We start from the raw sequence: 20,077 nt of genomic DNA, 5'->3' as shown, positions 1-20,077 counted from the left end.
CTCTTTTAAGGTGTGGAACACATCCCTAAAAGTTGTCTGGCATATTAGGTATGGAAGGAGTAACACCGAAACGATGACCTATAAAAAATGTTCCTCGTTTAAAGGTTGATATGTAATTAACGTTCTTGAAAACTGTATAACCGAATTTCGTAATAATTTGAAATTTTGCAAATCACGCCACCACCATTAATTAATTTTAAAAAATGAAAAATTTTGTTACAACAGAAATTAAAGAAGCTTTCAAGTTATATACTTGAATGTGTAATAAAGCTGGTTTCTGAAATACTGTTTTTGGAAAATAATCTGTATCCATTGTACTGTCACAGTATTTCCAACGTACCTAATTAAAATTTCTAAACATTCATTATTAGTCTAGTTATTTATTGTACTTATATTTGGTTTATGTTCTAAATTACTTTACGTTTTATTCTTTTTTAATTTACCATTTCAAATATGTGTATTTTGTTAATCGAAAGTAATAAATAACTCATTATTGTGGTACAAAATAACTACAAAAATGATAATCTGTAGATAAATGCTTAAAACATAACGTTGTCTTACACCTTTCACATAAAAGGAACGAATTTTTTTCACATAATATACATAATGTAGAACACGATACAAAACAAAATTCAGCAGGATTTTAAATTGTCGCGGGTAATCCTCTAAGCATCCCAAATTATATCACGCGTATTTCAGTACACTGGTAAGCCGTGGAGAAAAGGATGATGTACTAGTAATTGCAACTTAATTACATTGTTTCTCAATTAGAAATTGACATCAGAATCATCCAACGGAACTAGATCTGAAATTCTGAAATTCTTCGCACGAAGATGTTCCAACGTCTAAAGCTGTACACGTATACGTACCACGTTTGTACCTGCGCCGTCAAGACCTTTGGAATCACCTGATGAACATGTTTCTTGTCCTTGCGTGTGGTAGTCAAAACTGTTTTTTCACACTGAACAACCGCCATTTCATAGTTTTAGGAGAAACTAATGACACTTTTGGACCGAGAATTTGAATATCTATTTTTGAAGCCCTAATGTCCTCGTGAAAACACGGAAATCTGATAAACAAAAGATATTTGAAACATGTTTTCGTTCCCAGTGAAGGAGAAAAATGTGTATTATTGTTAGATTCTTAGGGCTGCCACTGTGAAAGAACAGTATATAGCATCGTTCCTGAGGACAAGAGACTTGTTTACCTGGTGATCCCAAAGGACTCGACGGCACAGGTACAGATTTTTAGATCTAGCTCTGTTGAATGAGTTAGATGTCGATCTCCACTTAAGATGCAATATAATTAAGCTGCAGTCACTAGTGCATCATCAGTTCTTTTCGCCATGGCTTAGCAGTATACTGAAATATGTCTGATACAAATCAAGATATTTAGTGGATCATTCGCGACAATTTAACATCCTGCTAATTTTTTTTTTTTTTTCGTTGTGTTCTCCATCATGCACATTACGTGAACAAATTTCGTTCATTTCATGTGTTAGATGTTACAAAATGTTATGTTTTAAACAGTAATTTACAGATTAATATTATAATGATGATTTTGTATCATGATGACGAGTTATTATTTTCAATAACAAAATACACGTATGTGAACGAGCGAGGTGGCGCAGTGGCTAGCACACCGGACTCGCATTCGGGAGGACGACGGTTCAGCCCCGCGTCCGGCCATCCCGATTTAGGTTTTCTGTGATTCTCCTAAATCGCTCCAGGCTAATGTCGGGATAGTTCCTTTGAAAGGGCCCGGCCAACTTCCTTCAACGTCCTTCCCTAATCCGATGAGACCGATGACGTCGCAGTTTGGTCTCTTCCCCCAAACAACCCCAACTCATCCACGTATGTGAAACGGTAAACTAAAAACAAAAGAATAAAACGTAAAATAACAATTTAAACATAAAACAAAAAGGAGTATAATAAACAACGAGACTAATAAAGAATGTTTAGATATTTCAAGATTTTAAACATGGCTGAAACAGCAACTGTTGAAATTCTTCACGGTAAATGATGACTGCCAAAACAGTAGCAGGATAAAGATTCATTAAAAATTCTTGACCACGGTTTCAGTATATCTAAATATACCTTCATCAGAAGTAAAATACACTAAAATCACATCCTGCAATGGAGATTGATAAAACAATTGTGCCAAAGGCGTCGTCAGTAGTTAAAACATCATCTCCATTTATACAACACAATTATGGACAGAGGGTCGATATTTAGGTATTTTAATAAGCTATGTTGCAAATACTCTGACAGCACATCGTATACAGCTTATTTCCCGGAAATAGTACTTCAGAAAACAGCTTTATTACACATGGGTGTGAGTAGCTTGAAAGCTTCTTTAATTTATGTTGTAACAAAATTTTCCATTTTTCAAAACTAATTAATGGTGGTAGGGTGGTTTGCAAAATTTCAAATTATTACAGAATTCCATTATACAGTTTTCAAGAACGTTAATTACATATCAATTTTTATATGAGAACCAAAGATATTCTCTCCAAACCAACAATGCCACGTTACCTTTTGGGATGTGTTTCAACACTTAAAAGTGAACTTGAGCACAAAAAAAGAAATATGTATTGCACTATTTCGCCTCTTCTGCACACCCGCTAAGTTTCATCGAGATTGGTTACTGACACTTGGAAATCCTCCTTGGACTGACCTGTTCGGTCACACGAAAGCGAGCGTTTTGGGTCTATGTGTACGCCCCCGACTGGAGAACAATACTTTTGTAAACCAGCTCCTTCATAAGTGGACTGCACTTTCTGAGCACTCTTCCAACGAAACTCTGTCTAGCATCTGACACTCCTACAATTAATTTTATATGGTCATTCCACTACAAAAATGTCCGTGTCTTTATATACAGGTACTTAGCAGACGTGACTGTTTACAGTGACTTCCGACAATCGCGCAATTATACAATAACGGGTCTTCATAAGCAACGCAGTAGATTTATTTATGTTGCCGGTTAACTGAAAATCCTCGCACCAAGCGCCGATCCTCTGATGATCTTTATGCATTACGTTACAATTTTCGCCCGCATCTCGTGGTCGTGCGGTAGCGTTCTCGCTTACCACGCCCGGGTTCCCGGGTTCGATTCCCGGCGGGGTCAGGGATTTTCTCTGCCTCGTGATGGCTGGGTGTTGTGTGATGTCCTTAGGTTAGTTAGGTTTAAGTAGTTCTAAGTTCTAGGGGACTGATGACCATAGATGTTGAGTCCCATAGTGCTCAGAGCCATTTGAACCATTTGTTACAATTTTCTAGAGTAGCGAGTTCATCGTAGACAACAGCATCATCCACGAACAGCTCATTTATCCTCTACTAGGTCCTTAGGAGAGTTCAGTGCATTGTGTGTCCAGCCACACTTGTACTCTGCCCAGCACTTAAGTCTGATGTTAGTTCCGCCACAGGTCGCCTCCTGTCCTGTTTTAGCAGTCTGACCAACATATGACGTCCGACAACTGTAATGAGGCAATCCATCTCAGCACTCTTCTAACACCGACAAGTCGTACGGTTTCCGAATTCCTAGTGCCGAGCCTCTGGGCCATTACAATCTGCCCTCGGTCAAACTCAGATCGTGCACATTCCCCATTCTAAACATGGAAAGCATGCTCGTCGATACTACATGCACCATGCATGTGTCTGACTGGGAGTCATTCCTGTCCAAGTAAGGCTACTATCGCCAGACGGGTTTATATCGATAGTGGGCGGGTGATCATTATGTTCTCACTGGTCACTGTATCTCTGAATGGGTACTTACCAGAATTGATGTATTCTAGTGGGACTGCTGTGGTTGTTTCAGAACTAAAGCTGTGTGCGTCCCTCCTCCCCCTTCCGTGGGCGTAGCCGTCTGGGGGAGGCATGGGGCGGCCGTTGGCGTCCTTGGGAGGCTCCGGGGGTGAAGAGCTGTTACTGCTGCGGCGATGCCTCAGGAGCTGCGCCCAGCCTGCAACCAAAGGACTCTCGGTAGTTCGTCAAACAGCAGCGGGACGTGTCTTGTAAGGCAAAAATCATTCAGATTTGAATGTTGCTGAGCCAGCTATGGAGAGATGTTGACAATTACTGGGAGCCATGAAAAAAAAAAAAAAAGGATCCGAGCACACACTGCTGCGAAAAACACAATTACAGCCACCACGAGAGTCAACCGTACCATGCATATTCTTTCTTGAATCTTTCTGTCTTTAATTTGACCTGTTAGGTTGAAGCTGCCTTTTATGTAATGTGCGATTTTGAAGGCTTAATAGTTGTTAACACACTGTCGCAAAAGATCGCAGCACAAATGAAATAATTAATGCAATGAAATTTCGGGAATATAAATGTCTAGATAAGATATTCAAATGATTAACATTACAAGTGAGCCGTGTGCGGCTCGCGTTGATGCCGTTCGTAGCTTGGCATCTTGTAATAGCGATAGTGGTGTCTCGTTTTCATAGAGTGTTTATTGGCGCCACTACGTTTGCTGTCCTTGTCTGTCCGTGAGTGTCAGCAGCAGCACTTATCGATAGCGCGTGCTGCAGTACCAGCTTGGGAACGGCCTCTAGTATTTCCGGGTCGCCGTGTGTCGGGCTAGGGAGTTGCGTCGGAGCAGCGGTGAGGTCCGGACAGCAAGGACTCGCCCGACCGCTGGCGACACACACGCGCTGTCCGACGGAAGGATGTGGTCGCGAGAGTGCACGACCACGTCAAGGACAGGTTCAGCGTGTTTCAGTTGAATGGACCGTGATATTCGAGTAGTGCAACTTTCACTCGTTTGTGTGTGTGTGTCCCCCCGTCGAAGTGACCTCATGGCAATAAGTTGTCAGTCGAATATTTATGCTGGGATCTTTTTCGTGCCTGACTTGAATGGGGACGACCATTGGTCGGTGGTTCGGTCGGTCGTCGCAGCGGACGACGTGCATTTGTTCTTCCGACCGCTTCTGGCTTGTTTGTGCCGTCTTTTAATTCGTCCGTGTTGTTTGACAGTGTGAGTTGTTGGTGGAATTGCTTTCCTGGTGCGTACTGGATTTGGTGGAGAGTTGCGAACGGAAATCAAATCGGTTGGCGCGCAGCAGCGAGCAGGTCCGTGCAGCGCCAGGGCAAGCCGGGGCCTATTGCAACCGTCTTTCCCTATTTGTTATTCATCATTGTATTTAGTATTATTCTTATTAGTTAAGTGCAACCAGCGGTATTTTCTGCCTTGTGGCCGCTAACGCCCCAGTTACGTGCCCTGGATGTTAGTGTGCTTTTCTGGCAGTGTACCTTTCCTCGTCTTGTTGATGCTGTCCGACACGTCGTGTAGTTTGACAGCCTCTTGCATAGTACTGTGCATATTTTTGGGGAGGTCTACCTTGGTTCTAGTGTTTCCTTCGGTGTTTTTTCAAGACGTGGTGCTGTCTGTCTCTTCGCCCTTGCCTAAAAATATTCCATCGTTGTATTGGTGATCGGACGTTAGGCGGATTGGTTAGTCGGTCGATCAGCGCTTAAGCTGCCCCTAGCTTCAGTTTCCATCCTGTTACGTGAGTATAGCTCTTGGCTGCCTGTCTCATTTTACCTTGAGTTACCTTCGCAGGCCGACCCTTGGAACACTTGCAGAGAACCGCTTGTCCTGATTCCTTAGACTGTGATGTTTGTTTTAAGGATATCTGTAATTTTCTAATTATTGTTGGTGTGGCCTGCAGCCGAGAAATAATTTCACTTTTTTCGTGATAAGGCCTTCAGCCATCTTACAGTAAATTTTTTTAAGCAAGTTATTTATTTTAAATGTGCTATTTGGATTCTGACTTCTAATTCAGGACTTCAGTCGTTTGTTGTTTGAGGTTGGTGGCCTTCGGCCCCAAAATTGTCGAATTTTTTGTGATAAGGCCTTCAGCCGTCATACAATCAATTATGTTTTTTTAAGAGATTGTTTTAAAATTTTAATTTCTTGAAATAAAGTTTACGTATTTGTTGTGCAGCCGAGAGTAACTGATTATGGCCCCATCCACAATCGAAACCTTATCCTGCCCCATCCTGAGAAACCAGCTCTCAGCAAGATCACAGGTTGATGCAAGCGCGAGATAAACCATTTGAAATGTGATATGCTGGTACATTAATAGTCGGTGTAGTCGCTAGAACGTTGAATGCAAAGATGCAAACGTTCGTGCGTTGTGTTGTATAGATGCAGATTATCAGTTTGTGGACTTCCGTGCCTGTTGGATATATCCGGTCAATAAGAGACGCTTAATGCTGGTCGTAGGTGGTGCTGGATCTGTCCTCCCATGATGTGCTCCACTGCAGACAGACCTGGTGACTGAGCAAGTCAAGACAACATGTCGTCACTCTGTAGAGCATGTTGCGTTACAACACCAGTATGTGGTCGAGCTTTATCTAGTTGGAACACATCCCCTGGAATACTGTTGATGCCGGCCGAAGTGGCTGTGCGGTTAAAGGCGCTGCAGTCTGGAACCGCAAGACCGCTACGGTCGCAGGTTCGAATCCTGCTTCGGGCGTGGATGTTTGTGATGTCCTTAGGTTAGTTAGGTTTAACTAGTTCTAAGTTCTAGGGGACTAATGACCTCAGCAGTTGAGTCCCATAGTGCTCAGAGCCATTTGAACCAACCAATACTGTTGATGAATGGCAGCACAACAGATCAAATCACCAGACTGACATACAAGATTGCAGTTAGGCTGCGTATGATACCCACGAGAGTACTCCTGATATAATACGAAATCACACCCCAGACCATGGGTGTAGGTCCAACCTGTATAGCACGCATACAGGTTGGCTGCAAGCCCTCAGTCGGCCTCCATCTAACCAACACACGGCTGTCACTACCAGCGAGGCAGAACCGGCTTTCATCAGAAAACACAAGAGACCTCCACCCTGTCCTCAAATAAGCTCTCCTTTGACACCATTGGAGTCACAGATGGCGGTGTTTTGAGGTCATTGGATTGCACGTTGCAGGGCTTCTGGCTCAGAGCTGTCCTTGAAAGTAACCGAGTTTTAACAGTTCGTTGTGTAACTGTGCTGCCGTCGCAGATGCAATACGTTGCACCAGAGCCATACGCCGAACACGATGGTCTCCCTCTCGGTTGTGCTACGTGGCCGTCTGGAGCCCGGTCTTTTTTTGACTGCATATTCTCATCAACACCGCAGCTAGCAGTCATGAACAGTGGCTACATTCCTGCGAAGTCTTTCTGCAGTATTGCAAAAGGAACATGCAGCCTCTTGTAGACATTCATACAACATCATTCAAACATACTGAGGTGTTGATGGCGGCGTCTTTGTCACCTTAAAGGCGTTTTTACCTAACATCAACTCACCACGTCCGATCGCAAAGGAAACTAACGCTCACGACCATTACAGCGTGTATTCAAAGCCAACCTCATTGTGTTGCTACTATCGCCACACACGTTTGAGACTGGTGCCAAATATGAATAGACATCATATTTTAGATCCAGAAACACGCATGCCAACTTCCGTTTATGTCACGCAACTCCTTCTTGGTGTTTCGATTTTTTTCCGTCAGTGTTGAGCTGTGGCGACTGGCGCTAGGATGTTCGATTTGCATCGCTGATATCGATATTCGGCTGTCCTGCTATCTCTGACTGCTCCCCCGGCGGGTTTTCCGGGTGAACGTGTGACGAGGGAGTCTCCGGTCGGCGTTCAACGAGCCATCTTGTGTTGAAAACAAACCCACGTCCCTAACCGTGGCGCATGGGCCTCACCGTGCTCGCCGCCCTTGACCTTTGGTGCGCGCCGGATGTACTGTGCCGATCATCGGGCGCCTTGACGTTCAAAATTGTTTTGGATCAGTCGTCTCACGCTGAACAGCTTTCCAGCTCGTAACTTGCAAGCTCCAAGTTACGTATCACTTTTATTCTGCGTTTAACTAAGAAGATTGTTGGAACTTTTTGTGGCATGGGTAGCTGCCGGAGAGGATTCTGAACTTGGTTCCACAGTGGGTATTTTCAAAAAATGTTCAAATGTTTGTGAAATCTTATGGGGCTTAACTGCTAAGGTCATCAGTCCCTAAGCTTACACACTACATAAGCTAAACTATCCTCAGGACAAACACACACACCCATACCCGAGGGAGGACTCGAACCTGCGCCGGGACCAGCTGCACAGTCCATGACTGCAGCGCCTTACACCGCTCGGCTAATCTCGCGCTGCATGGGTATTTTAAGGAGGCTGATGTTCCGCATTCCGTTTTTGATCATCCGTGGAGTGTTTTAAGTGGTTTTCACGCAAATTTTAAATTGTTTTAGGACATATTGTTCGCTTTGGGACTGGTTGCGGTTGTGTACGTGCCGGGCAGCTGTAGAGTTAATGGTTTAATCATTTGTCAGGGCAGCATTTGGTATGTTTATTTAATCTAGAAAGTGCCTTCAGCCAACTGGAAGTGATCTCTAAGTTTCCGGCTAATTTACTGGAAGACGGGTAACGTTAGAGTATTGCTCCTTAAGAATTGGCGGCGTGCTGATTTGACTTTGTTTTCATTGCCATCTATTTGTGCTGGAGGGCATTTGTTAAGACTGCTCGTTCCCTGGCGTCGGCGCGGTTATCGATTCTTGTCAGGACCGGTCACTGTAGGGCCGGTCGGATTGTACATAAATGTATACCGCCTGCTATGTGACCCTGTGCGCAAGCCGTGGGGAGTGAACGCTCGTATTGCCTGCCTGCCGTAGCGTTATTACTTCCAAACACTGCCATGGGACTTAACACTGTTCTCTAAAATTAAGTGCAATTTGAGAATCATTCAGAGTCATTATGTTCGTTAATTAAGTGAGGCCACCTTGTTAATATTGACTTTTCTGTAAGTCATTTTATTGTTCTCTAAAGTTAAGTGCAATTTGAGAATCATTCAGAGTCATTATGTTCGTTAATTAAGTGAGGCCACCTTGTTAATATTGACTTTTCTGTAAGTCATTTTATTGTTCTCTAAAGTTAAGTGCAATTTGAGAATCATTCAGAGTCATTATGTTCGTTAATTAAGTGAGGCCACCTTGTTAATATTGACTTTTCTGTAAGTCATTTTATTGTTCTCTAAAGTTAAGTGCAATTTGAGAATCATTCAGAGTCATTATGTCCGTTAATTAAGTGAGGCCACCTTGTTAATATTGACTTTTCTGTAAGTCATTTTATTGGTTGAGTTATTGCTAGTCCTTCTTATTTAATCATTTGTGTATCTTTAATGAACGTGCAACTTGTATTATTCCTGTATCCAAGTTTTGCGATCTTGGTTGGCCCACTTTGTATTTTTAGTATAAGCATGTTTCACTGTCGACCTTTATCTGGGCATTTCAGCTTTATTAAGCTTTAATATCTCTTTGTTCTTTATGAACTTGTGGTATTACGTGGCTGTGTAACTTTGAATTTGAAGTGTATGGTGCTACTACTCTTTTGAGATATGGTTAAACAAGAATGATTTGTTTGTGATTGATTATTCACCGTGCCTGCTATCAATGATTTTGGTTGCGGCCGCAAAATAATATGATTCTTATTCATGTTTATGTAATTCAATCAAAGTGAAGATTTGTATATTGCATCAGTAAGAGGGCAAATGTCCGAATTGAAGTTTATAATAAAGTCTCATTTGAGTCAAATTAAAATTGTAAAACAATCGCAAGCTTGTCCAACACCAGTGATCCCGGGCTTCCCATTCCCTTTAAATAACTGTGGTGAGATTGTAATTTTGATTTTCTAAAGAATTGGGTAGTGTCACGGTCCAAGTGTACTTTGAGTTAGTTATGTTGCAAGTTTTATAACCTCTTCCGTTTGTTACACTGAATTTACTTACTTGATATATATATTTTTGTGTGATCTATGACTTCTAGATTTTAAGCATGTAATGTTTATCATTAGTTTTTCAGCTGCTCGGACTTTTTTGTTCCTTACTGTACTTCAAAATTTCCCCTAAAATGCGTTTGAAAGGAGATTCTAAGATCGAGCAACATTCAAGAAAAATATAGTAGAGCCAGTAAATTTAAATCGGATGCATATTTGGAAACTTTACAAGTAAATTACTTTTTTAAAGTAAACAAGAGTCCATTCAAAAATTGGATGCACGGAAAGCAGAATATTAAATAGGATGCGAACTGACAGAAAGCGACCACCACAAGATGAAAGCGTTTGCCTGTAAAAGCAGTCATGTTGTAACAATCCGAGTCTCACTTTCTAGACTGCACAAAGTCGTGAAATCCAAGGCGTGCCTCGGTCAATGTGCTCCACGTATTATCGACGCAAGCAATCCTAATGAGCGGACACTGTTTCCGAAGGAACTGTAAATACGCACATTCGAATCTGCTCTGTGCGCTCTGTGAAGCATATTTTTTAAAAATAAGTATCGTCAGTCTAGCTCCTCAGAGAGACAACAGGGAAACGAGCAGGTCCGAGACTGAGATCTGTGTTTGGAGAGTCTGTTAGTGCGACAGTGGTCTTACACGAGCGGGTGCGTTGTAAACTAAGACGGCTCATGAGAATCCGTCAGTATAGGAATGGGTAATACTCAGCTGTTTAACTGTTTTCGTGGTTGCTGCCGGTGTTTCCAGTCATGAACAGTGTTGGAGTGTTTATAACTTTATTTCAGACGCAGCCGGGGTGATTCGGGTTCAAATGGCTCTGAGCACTATGGAACTTAACATCTGTGGTCATCAGTCCCCTAGAACTTAGAACTACTTAAACCTAACTAACCTAAGGACATCACACACATCCATGCCCGAGGCAGGATTCGAACCTGCGACCGTAGCGGTCACGCGGTTCCAGACTGAAGCGCCTAGAACCGCGCGGCCACACCGGCCGGCTGGGATTCAGGTGAGCAGTGGTTATTAGGACACCGTTTTCTGAGGACAGTCGTGTAAGATTTGGTACACCTCCTAAACAGCAAAGAATTTGTTCACAAATTCCGTATCACTTCGATCTCAGTCACAGATAATTAAAGGAGATATTTAAGTACTTAATTTTCAAGTACACGGTGGGAGAATAAAATACCAACACCAGAAAGATAGAAAATATTAAAATTTTATCTTGTGCGTATACGGTCTAGAAGGAAGAATTGTAGATGGTTTGGGAGTGTACAGCGTGTGAAATCTGGTACACAGAGCTGTCACTTATGGCAGAAACGACGACTCTAGGGTGGCTGGGAGTCGGGTGTAACCGAGCTCGGATGACACAGATACGTCATTCCATGTTGGTTGAACTCTATGCCAAGTTCATCAGTCATAGTAAATGAAGAGTAGTGGCATGCAAGTCTATCTGCAGCTCCTGGCCAAACAAAAACATAACGCAGCACGTAGGAATTATCTGAGTGGGGACGGAAATCAATACAGGTTATGTAGATGTACAAACAAACAAAGTGTTAAAATGCCAAAAAATTGGATGATTTATTCAAGAGAAAGAGCTTCACAAACTGAGCAAGTCAATCACGCGTTGGTTCACCTCTGCCCCTTTATGTAAACTGTTATTCGGCTTGTCACTGATTGACATACACTACTGGCCATTAAAATTGCTACACCACGAAGATGACTTGCTACAGACGCTAAATTTAACCGACAGGAAGAGGATGCTGTGATATGCAAATGATTAGCTTTTCAGAGCATTCACACAACGTTGGCGCCGGTGGCGACACCTACAACGTGCTGACATGAGGAAAGTTTCCAACCGATTTATCATACACAAACAGCAGTTGACCTCGTGTAAGGAGGAGAAATGCGTACCATCACGTTTCCGACTGTGATAAAGGTCGGATTGTAGCCTATCGCGATTGCGGTTTACCGTATCGCGACATTGCTGCTCGCGTTGGTCTAGATCCAATGACTGTTAGCAGAATATGGATTCGGTGGGTTCAGGAGGGCAATAAGGAACGCCGTGCTGAATCCGTCGTATCACTAGCAGTCGAGATGACAGGCATCTTATCCGCATGGCTGTAACGGATCGTGCAGCCACATCTCGGTCCCTGAGTCAACAGCTGGGGACGTTTGCAAGACAACAACCATCTGCACGAACAGTTCGACGACGTTTGCAGCAGCATGGACTATCAGCTCGGAGACCATGGCTGCGGTTATCCTTGACGCTGCATCACAGACAGGAGCGCTTGCGATGGTGTACTCAACGACGAACCTGGGTGCACGAATGGCAAAACTTCATTTTTTCGGATGAATCCAGGTTCTGTTTACAGCATCATGATAATCGCATCCGTGTTTGGCGACATCGCGGTGAACGCACATTGGCAGCGCGTATTCCTCATCGCCATACTGGCGTATCACCGGCGTGATGGGATAGGGTGCATTGGTTACACGTCTCGGTCACCTCTTGTTCGCATTGACGGCACTTTGAACAGTGGACGTTACATTTCACATGTATTACGACCCGTGGCTCTACCCTTCATTCGATCCCTACGAAACCCTACATTTCAGCAGGATAATGCACGACCGCATGTTGCAGGTCCTGTACGGGCCTTCCTGGATACAGAAAATGTTCGACTGCTGCCCTGGCCAGCACATTCTCCAGATCTCTCACCAATTGAAAACGTCTGGTCAATAGTGGCCGAGCAAGTGGCTCGTCACAATACGCCAGTCACTACTCTTGATGAATTGTGGTACGGCCGGCTGTTTCAGTTGCTGCACCACCTCGATCTTGTTTTATAAGAGGTCACAAAATTTTCCGTGCTGTTGGCCGTGGGATGGACACTGCACGGGTAGTAGCACTCGCCGGTGCACGTGCTGCGTTGACAGTTATAGAGTTACAGCAACAGCAACCTCGTCAACAATTTCCACCGATGTAGGACGTCTTCCTCTTTCAGGTGCCACACCAAACACACCCGTGTTTTCGAATTTCGTTATTATGTCCTTTAAACCACTTAATGACATCTGGCCTCTCCTCTGGCTTTTTAGTCGGCGTTACTCTTTCAGTGTAGCGCTGTAATTGCTGCTGTGCACATAAAACAATCTCACTGAGAGCGTACGGTCCCTCTTCTCGGTATCCTTACTGTTCATTCACGTTATCGCTTTTCAAATGACAGCGTGGGTGTCATATCGTCATACAAAGACGGTACACAGCCAGATTTCCACCCGGTTGCCGAAATTGGAACTAATTTTTTCCAGTGTAAATAGGTTACGCATTTGCAAATCTACCAATTTTTGCTGCCATACGGTAATTACAACCCATGACTGTCCTCCGTGAGTAACTACGATTTAATTGCAACTATCCGGTAATACCCAAATACGACCAAGTGTGTTGGCACAATAGTACAAACAATGGAAATAATTGTTTGTGAACAGAGCACACACGTAAACTTGACTTGGAGTTCTGTGATTTCACTTATTAACAAACATCCATCCATAAAAGATTCTGACCATCCTTGAAACTAGATACACTGAAAGTTTTTCTAAAAAAATAGTCATTTAAAAAACAAAATCAACATGTAACATGTGTTGTACTCAACGTAAAGTACAGATTCCTATGACTGTACACACCCATAGTGAGACAAAGGACACGTAACTCAACGAATTACGTCAGAGCAAACGTAACTTCCGTCAGTCGCTGAAATGGCGTCACTCACAACACACGTGGTGGAAGTATGCGGCAAATGAGTCCCAGCGAGTCGTCACAACAACACGGAAACGGTGGCTTTACCATTTCCGTTTCATGAAGGTCGGCGTCCTTGCGCGACCTCAAGCACCTAACACATCGTGATTACTATCTTGCATAGTGTCATTAGTCCTCCGGTAATTTTGTAGACCATTAACGTTATATCCTAACTGCGAAAGAGAAATTGCCTGTATCTACTCGCGGACCAGATTCTGAAGGACCATGTCTATTTATAGGCCGAAGCGGCGCCTATGCTGCATTCTCACAAGAACGGCATATACTCGTAACGCATTTATTTTGGTAAGAGTATTTCAGCGATGTAATGCAGCAATGTTTAGTCCAGGTTATGGCAGGTTACATTAAGTCATGATAGGTATAAAATAAACAAAACACAACAAAAGGTATACCTTAAGATCTTTGAACACCACTTCATCTTTGTGAACACTTTTTCTTCTTGGATACTGTGAGGCAAAACTCTTCTACTGCAAGCTCTTGGATTTTCATATTTTGAAAGGTGGTTGTATGGAAGTAAACAAGAAACAAGCCAGTAAACGTAGCTCTAAAGTGGGCACCTTAAGTGACATGAGCCCTTTTCCGTATTCGCTACTACTAAACAAATCTCTTCCGCTGAATAGGTGTTCACAGCTCTTAAAATATGCATTTTATAGCCAATGTTTACTAGACAATTCTTTCTTCTTTTGGTCCACACTACATCCTCCCAAAATACGGAAAGCAATGAGCTAGCAGTAGAAGAGATTTGTTTCAAAGTATCGAAGAAGAAAAAGTGTTCACAAAGCTTAAGACATTTGTTATTTGCGTCAAATGATCGTTCGTGTCACCTTCTTGAAAACTGACCATCCCTCTACAACGGCGGGTCATTATTGTGATACAATGAATTTCAATGAGGTACCGTTCACTTACTCACGCGACTCGAAGGAGAAGACCAGTCTTTTAAGAGAGAAGAAACTTAAATGAAATATGAATCTGTTACTCATTTAAACTAAAGAATCCCTTACAACAGCAGCTTAAAGACTTCACACGGATCTAATAATACAGTAAACCATCAAAAGTATTCACTAAAGCTATCTTTTCCATTTTAAAATCTTACATTTTGATGGCGAGTCGTCAAACACGTCACTCCCTGTTTCATCCAGGCTATGTAGTTGATTATTTCTGATTTTTCGGTGGCTGGACGTAACGTAACCTACTTTAGATCACTGCCAAATCAGCATATCATGTGTGCGTATACAAGAATAAAATATTCATTTTTTTTTTGTTTGAATTTTTGGGGAGGCTTCGAATATTCACTAATTCAGTTCAAGCCTGGCGTTGACTCTGCCAATAAACTTTACACTCTTTACGCGCCCAAGAAATAAAATGGTGTGTACGTGCGTGTGTGTGTGTGTGTGTGTATGGGGGAGGGAATTGGCCGTTTCCTTGTGTTCTGGGGCAAGGTCGACACTGTCAGTCCTCTAGTAGAGTGAACTATTCTGGAAAGTCTTCTGCGAGACGATCAGGTATGAAAAAAATGGTTCAAATGGCTCTGAGCACTATGGGACTTAACTTCTGAGGTCATCAGTCCCCTAGAACTTAGAACTACTTAAACCTAACTAACCTAAGGACATCACACACATCCATGCCCGAGGCAGGATTCGAACCTGCGACCATAGCAGTCGCGCGGTTCGAGACTGTAGCGCCTAGAATCACTCGGCCATCCCGGCCGGCTAGATGTGAAAAAATAAATACATAAAAAACCAAAAACTTAAACCTCTAAGGTCTGTGGCGAGCCTGTAGAATGGATGGGCGCTGAATCGGAAATACCTTTCTGGCACTTTCCACGACCTAGTCTAAGCTCACCGCACAAAATGTCGAGTACAATGCATCAATGACTGGACGATCGGACAGAAGCCTACTCGGAAGTTATAGATCATCGTCCAAAGGCTGACTTAAACAGGAAACGTCGTTTAGTGAAGTCTTAGAAGTGAACAGACGGTTGTTGTAAATTGAATTTGCTATGTACTGTGAAGTTTTACTTTGATAATTAGCACCTAACCATTGAGGGCCTTTTTTTGCTTTATATTACAAGCTGTGTTGCAGACTTATTCAACTAGTCACAAAGATAAGTAAACATTTGAACTAAAAAAAAATGGCTCTGAGCACTATGGGACTTAACTGCTGTGGTCATCAGTCCCCTAGAACTTAGAACTACTTAAACCTAACTAACCTAAGAACATCACACACATCCATGCCCGAGGTAGGATTCGAACCTGCGACCGTAGCGGTCACGCGGCTCCAGACTGTAGCGCCTAGAACCGCACGGGCACTACAGCCGGCCCATTTGAACTCATTTGTTACTAATTTGTTGGAGTGTTGTAGAACCTTCGTTCTCCTATCTTGTTATCTGAACCTGGCGCATAGCTGAGTAACCGTGGCAGGGAGAAATAGTACACCGCTAAGGTGTACTGCACCAGAAGTCGTTTCACGAACTCACAAACTCGGCCTACCGTAACTACAGTGGCAACTCGGCACAGCAGTAGCGACGAGGCCTTTACAAAACTGGCTACGAGGGTTTGCAAAAGTTAGACACCCATTAATATAGCACACTGGACAGTTTGGGACGCCGCTGATAGCGTGGAATTCGTACCAAACGATCATGTGATTCTCCACTGCAGACGTGAATCGTGGCAGTGACAGAATGATAGGATTGAGACATCGTATTTGGACGTGTCCATGACCGTACTGTGAATTACGTTGCCCGATTTCTTGATGTATTAGCACGGACTGTTCACTGTGACTACAGGGAAGGATGTACCAGTCGCAGACATGTAACACGGCCAGTCACTGTTTATTTATTTCCACAACGTGTTTCAAAGGTTTAAACCTCCATTATCAGATGGATTTACACTTGTACAACGCGTTTCAAAGATTTAAACCTCCGTCATCAGATGAATTTACATTTGTTAGTATGACGTGTGTGTGTGTGTGTGTGTGTGTGTGTGTGTGTGTGTGTGTGTGTGTGTCTTGTGTTACGGTTTTTTGGAGGAATTTGTGGCACTGTCTGGTGGAGAAACAAAACAGTATTTCAGAACATGGCGGATGCAAAAATATCCCAGTCGACGGAAACGGGAAGCAAGTGTGACGCTTGTCAATGTCAATGAAATTCACGAACAGCTTTGTAACTTAAGATGTTATTTTATTTGTACTTTGAAGGTTACCAGTTTCAGCATTTCACTATTTCATCTTCAAGCCCCATATGCATTTCTCCAAATAAACGAAAATGTCATATAGAAATATAAATCTCTGGATGTCGTGAATTCAGCCATTGCACTAGTGTTTAATTCGAAGACTTGATAGCAACAAAGCACACCTGCAGTCCAAGAAGCATTTTCATTGACATTGACAAGTACTTAACCAGCCGAAATCCCGTGTCCATGATGGGCCAACAGAGTTTGAGTGTCACGCTTTGTCAGTGGCAATGAGAGAGCTGTCAGTGAATCCAGATTCTGAACCAGTTTGCGAGCGAACATTGCCAACAGTGGATACTTGGAGTCCAGTGTATCTCAAGGGGCCACTGCTCACTGAGGAATATAAATCTGGACATCTCCAATGGCGCAAACAACACCGAAACTGGACAGTATCTGACTGGAGACGTGTAGCGTGCTCCTACTACTCGTAATTTTGTCTGTTTCCAAATGATGCAAAGGAATCGATGCACCGGTGACCCCAAGAGACTTTTAACCAGTAGTATGGGGTGGGTGTATTTCAATCCTTCGGTGGTTCTGCAATGTTTGTGGGTGGTTCTCGTATCATGACGGGCCCGTTGATTGAGGGTACTGTGAACGTGAACCAGGATGTTTATTTCCACTTTCTCGGTGACCTAGTGTCGTCCCTTGTCTCACAACTCGATCTGTATTATGTATACGCTTCCGCCTTTGGAGTGTACAACAGTCGTGTCCCTGAAACTTCCTGGCAGGTTAAAACTGTGTGCCGGATCGAGACTCGAATTCGGGACCTTTTCCTTTCGCGGGCAAGTGCTCTACCATCTGAGCGCCCCGTCCTCACAGCTTTGAAGAACAGTCAGGCATCCAATTACAGATCAACTGGACTGATAAATCAGACTATTAATCCAGCAGAAAATGGTTGGGACTGTTTGGAACAGCGAGTGAAACGTAGGTATGAACATCGCAGTAAGGCTGAAAATCTACGAGATCCAGTCATTAATGAGCGACTTCAGCTGAAAGTGGGATACCTGAAGAACCATGTGGGCTCTATTACTTGACCAGCTGACACCATTGTTGGGGTAACAACCGGTGTTACTCGCTGTCTTGTTTGGTTTGCTTATTAGCTTAGTATACACATAAAGGGCTCTGTCTGGGGTAACAACCGGTGTTACTCGCTGTCTTGTTTGGTTTGCTTATTAGCTTAGTATACACGTAAGGGGCTCTGTCTGGATATCCACCATTTCTAAAGATATTCGCAAGGTGCAGATGGAACCTTCAAGCTCTTGGTCCGTGTCTAACGGCCTCCAGAGAGTCACTGACGTTCGGTAAACTTAGTACTTGGTGTAATCCCATAGGAAGAAATCCAGTGGTTATATGTTGGGTGGTTCTGAAGGCCAATTTATGCGACCACCAAGTCCAATGCATCTTCCCGGAAATGTTGTATCCAAACAGGTACGAGCCTTTAACCCCAAAATGAGGTTTGTATGTGTGTACATAATAACTAGAATATGTAACCTGCACGTCAATTTAAAAGATATAAGTCTACATGTTATATTTTCTGCCTTATTCGCGTCTGTAATCAGGGAAAGGTTTCTGGGATACCCTGTACTTTGATGTTAAATGAAATAATTGTCAAATTTAGCCCCACTTCTGCACAACCCCCAGCTCGAACTCCACTCCACTTAACTGCTGCATGGTACCCCAATTGCATTTAAAATAAGGGGAATGACCTACGTATTTTGGAAAATTCAAGACTCTGAAACTTGAGGAAACGAGGCGGATTGCTTATACTGATAATAACACAAAAACACAATAACACTAACTTCTGAAACTGCTTCGGATATAAAAACACCTATTGGACAGGCGACATCTCAACTCATCTGCAAATTGAGTGGGCTAAGTCTTGGAGGTGCAACAGAAAATAGATTATTACCTCTAAACCCATCGACACCTCCAGACAGCCCACAGATTATGCTGGGATTTCGCAAAACACGATGTGTTCTCCACTGGTAAATGAAGGATAAGCAGGAGAATATCACTTATGGTGAAAGCATCCCCAAGGGAAAACTTAACACAGTAAACTAAGGGCTAAGGGAATTCATGCCGAAGTCTTATGGCCATACAATTCTAGTACTTCCAGAAGATTCCAATTACTCTGCAGCAACTATGGTCTGCGATATCTGCTTGGGGAAACCCTCCATCCCCCAAAGTACCATCCTGACTCATTCGTCTCCAGAGACAGATCTTTTCTATGATAAAATGAAACGGGTACACAGATTAACAGTCGAAAAATCAACAAGTTAGAATTCTTGTGAAGCAGCTGAGAGTCTCTCTATTGGTGGCGTCCTTGTAGTGCTGTCTCCAAAACTATCGTTTCAAAGATAATAATGTACCTATGCTAACGGATGATAGGTACTATGTAAAGGACACCTACAGCGGGTTAAGGGTTAAAATTGATGTCGCCATATTTATTAGAACTAAATATAATTCAGCTGTCCCTTCATATGGTTTTTATGCAACCCACAACGCCTTCAAATATCACATACCTGAGTTTCATATTCTCTTGCAAGCTACGTACAAACTATTAGTGCTACATAAAAAATGAACAGGGCCATTATGTAGAAGATTTAATGCAGTTAAATTTCGTTCTGGGGTACGTTTTCGCTAGAGGCCGGGAGGCCGTAGTTTTAGAATTATTCAAGAAATGACCTTCAATTTCGCTTTTCTAGAATAATTCGTAAACTGTGGCCTCCAGCGGAAACGTATCCAAACATAACATTTCAGTACATAAAATTTCCTAATTTTTTTCTGTAGGACAAGTAGTTTGCGTGTAGCAAGTGAGAGAATATGAAAATCTCATATATGATTTTCGAAGGCATTGTGGGGTGATTAAAATCCATAGGTAGGGGCAGCTGAACCACACTGTATAGTACAGCATAAAGTAGGTAAAAATATTTTGAACCTCCTGTTTTTAAAATTCTTATTGATATGTAGTTATGCAAAAACATTACAGCCGGTTATAATCACAATCTTCACTTTGAATTGTCCTAACTGAATGAGATTTTCACTCTGCAGTGGATTGTGCGCTGATATGAAACTTCCTGGCGGATTAAAACAGTGTGCCGGACCGAGCTTCGAACTCAGAACCTTTGCCTATGTCGGGTGAGTACTCTACCGTCTGAGCTCCCCAAACACCACTCACGGTCCGTCCTCATTGCTTTACTTCTGCCAGTACATCGTCGCCTAACTTTCAAACTTCACAGAAGCTCTCCTGCGAACGTTGCAGGACTAGC

At 42.9% G+C, this 20,077-nt stretch overlaps 1 protein-coding gene across 5 annotated transcripts in view; it reads right to left on the bottom strand.

The window, feature by feature from the left end:
- Positions 1-20,077, bottom strand: part of LOC124789790 (proline-rich proteoglycan 2-like) — a 105,824-nt gene that overhangs the window by 70,278 nt on the left and 15,469 nt on the right. For all 5 annotated transcript variants that reach the window (XM_047257260.1, XM_047257262.1, XM_047257264.1 and 2 more), the window contains exon 3: positions 3,775-3,960. In XM_047257260.1, coding sequence (XP_047113216.1) covers positions 3,775-3,960 — 186 coding nt within the window. The remainder of the gene's footprint in view (positions 1-3,774; positions 3,961-20,077) is intronic.

This window comes from Schistocerca piceifrons, chromosome 3, assembly GCF_021461385.2.
Source record: "Schistocerca piceifrons isolate TAMUIC-IGC-003096 chromosome 3, iqSchPice1.1, whole genome shotgun sequence".
In the NCBI taxonomy this organism is placed as follows: Eukaryota; Metazoa; Arthropoda; class Insecta; order Orthoptera; family Acrididae; genus Schistocerca; species Schistocerca piceifrons.
This window is presented reverse-complemented; position numbering and strand designations above follow the sequence as displayed.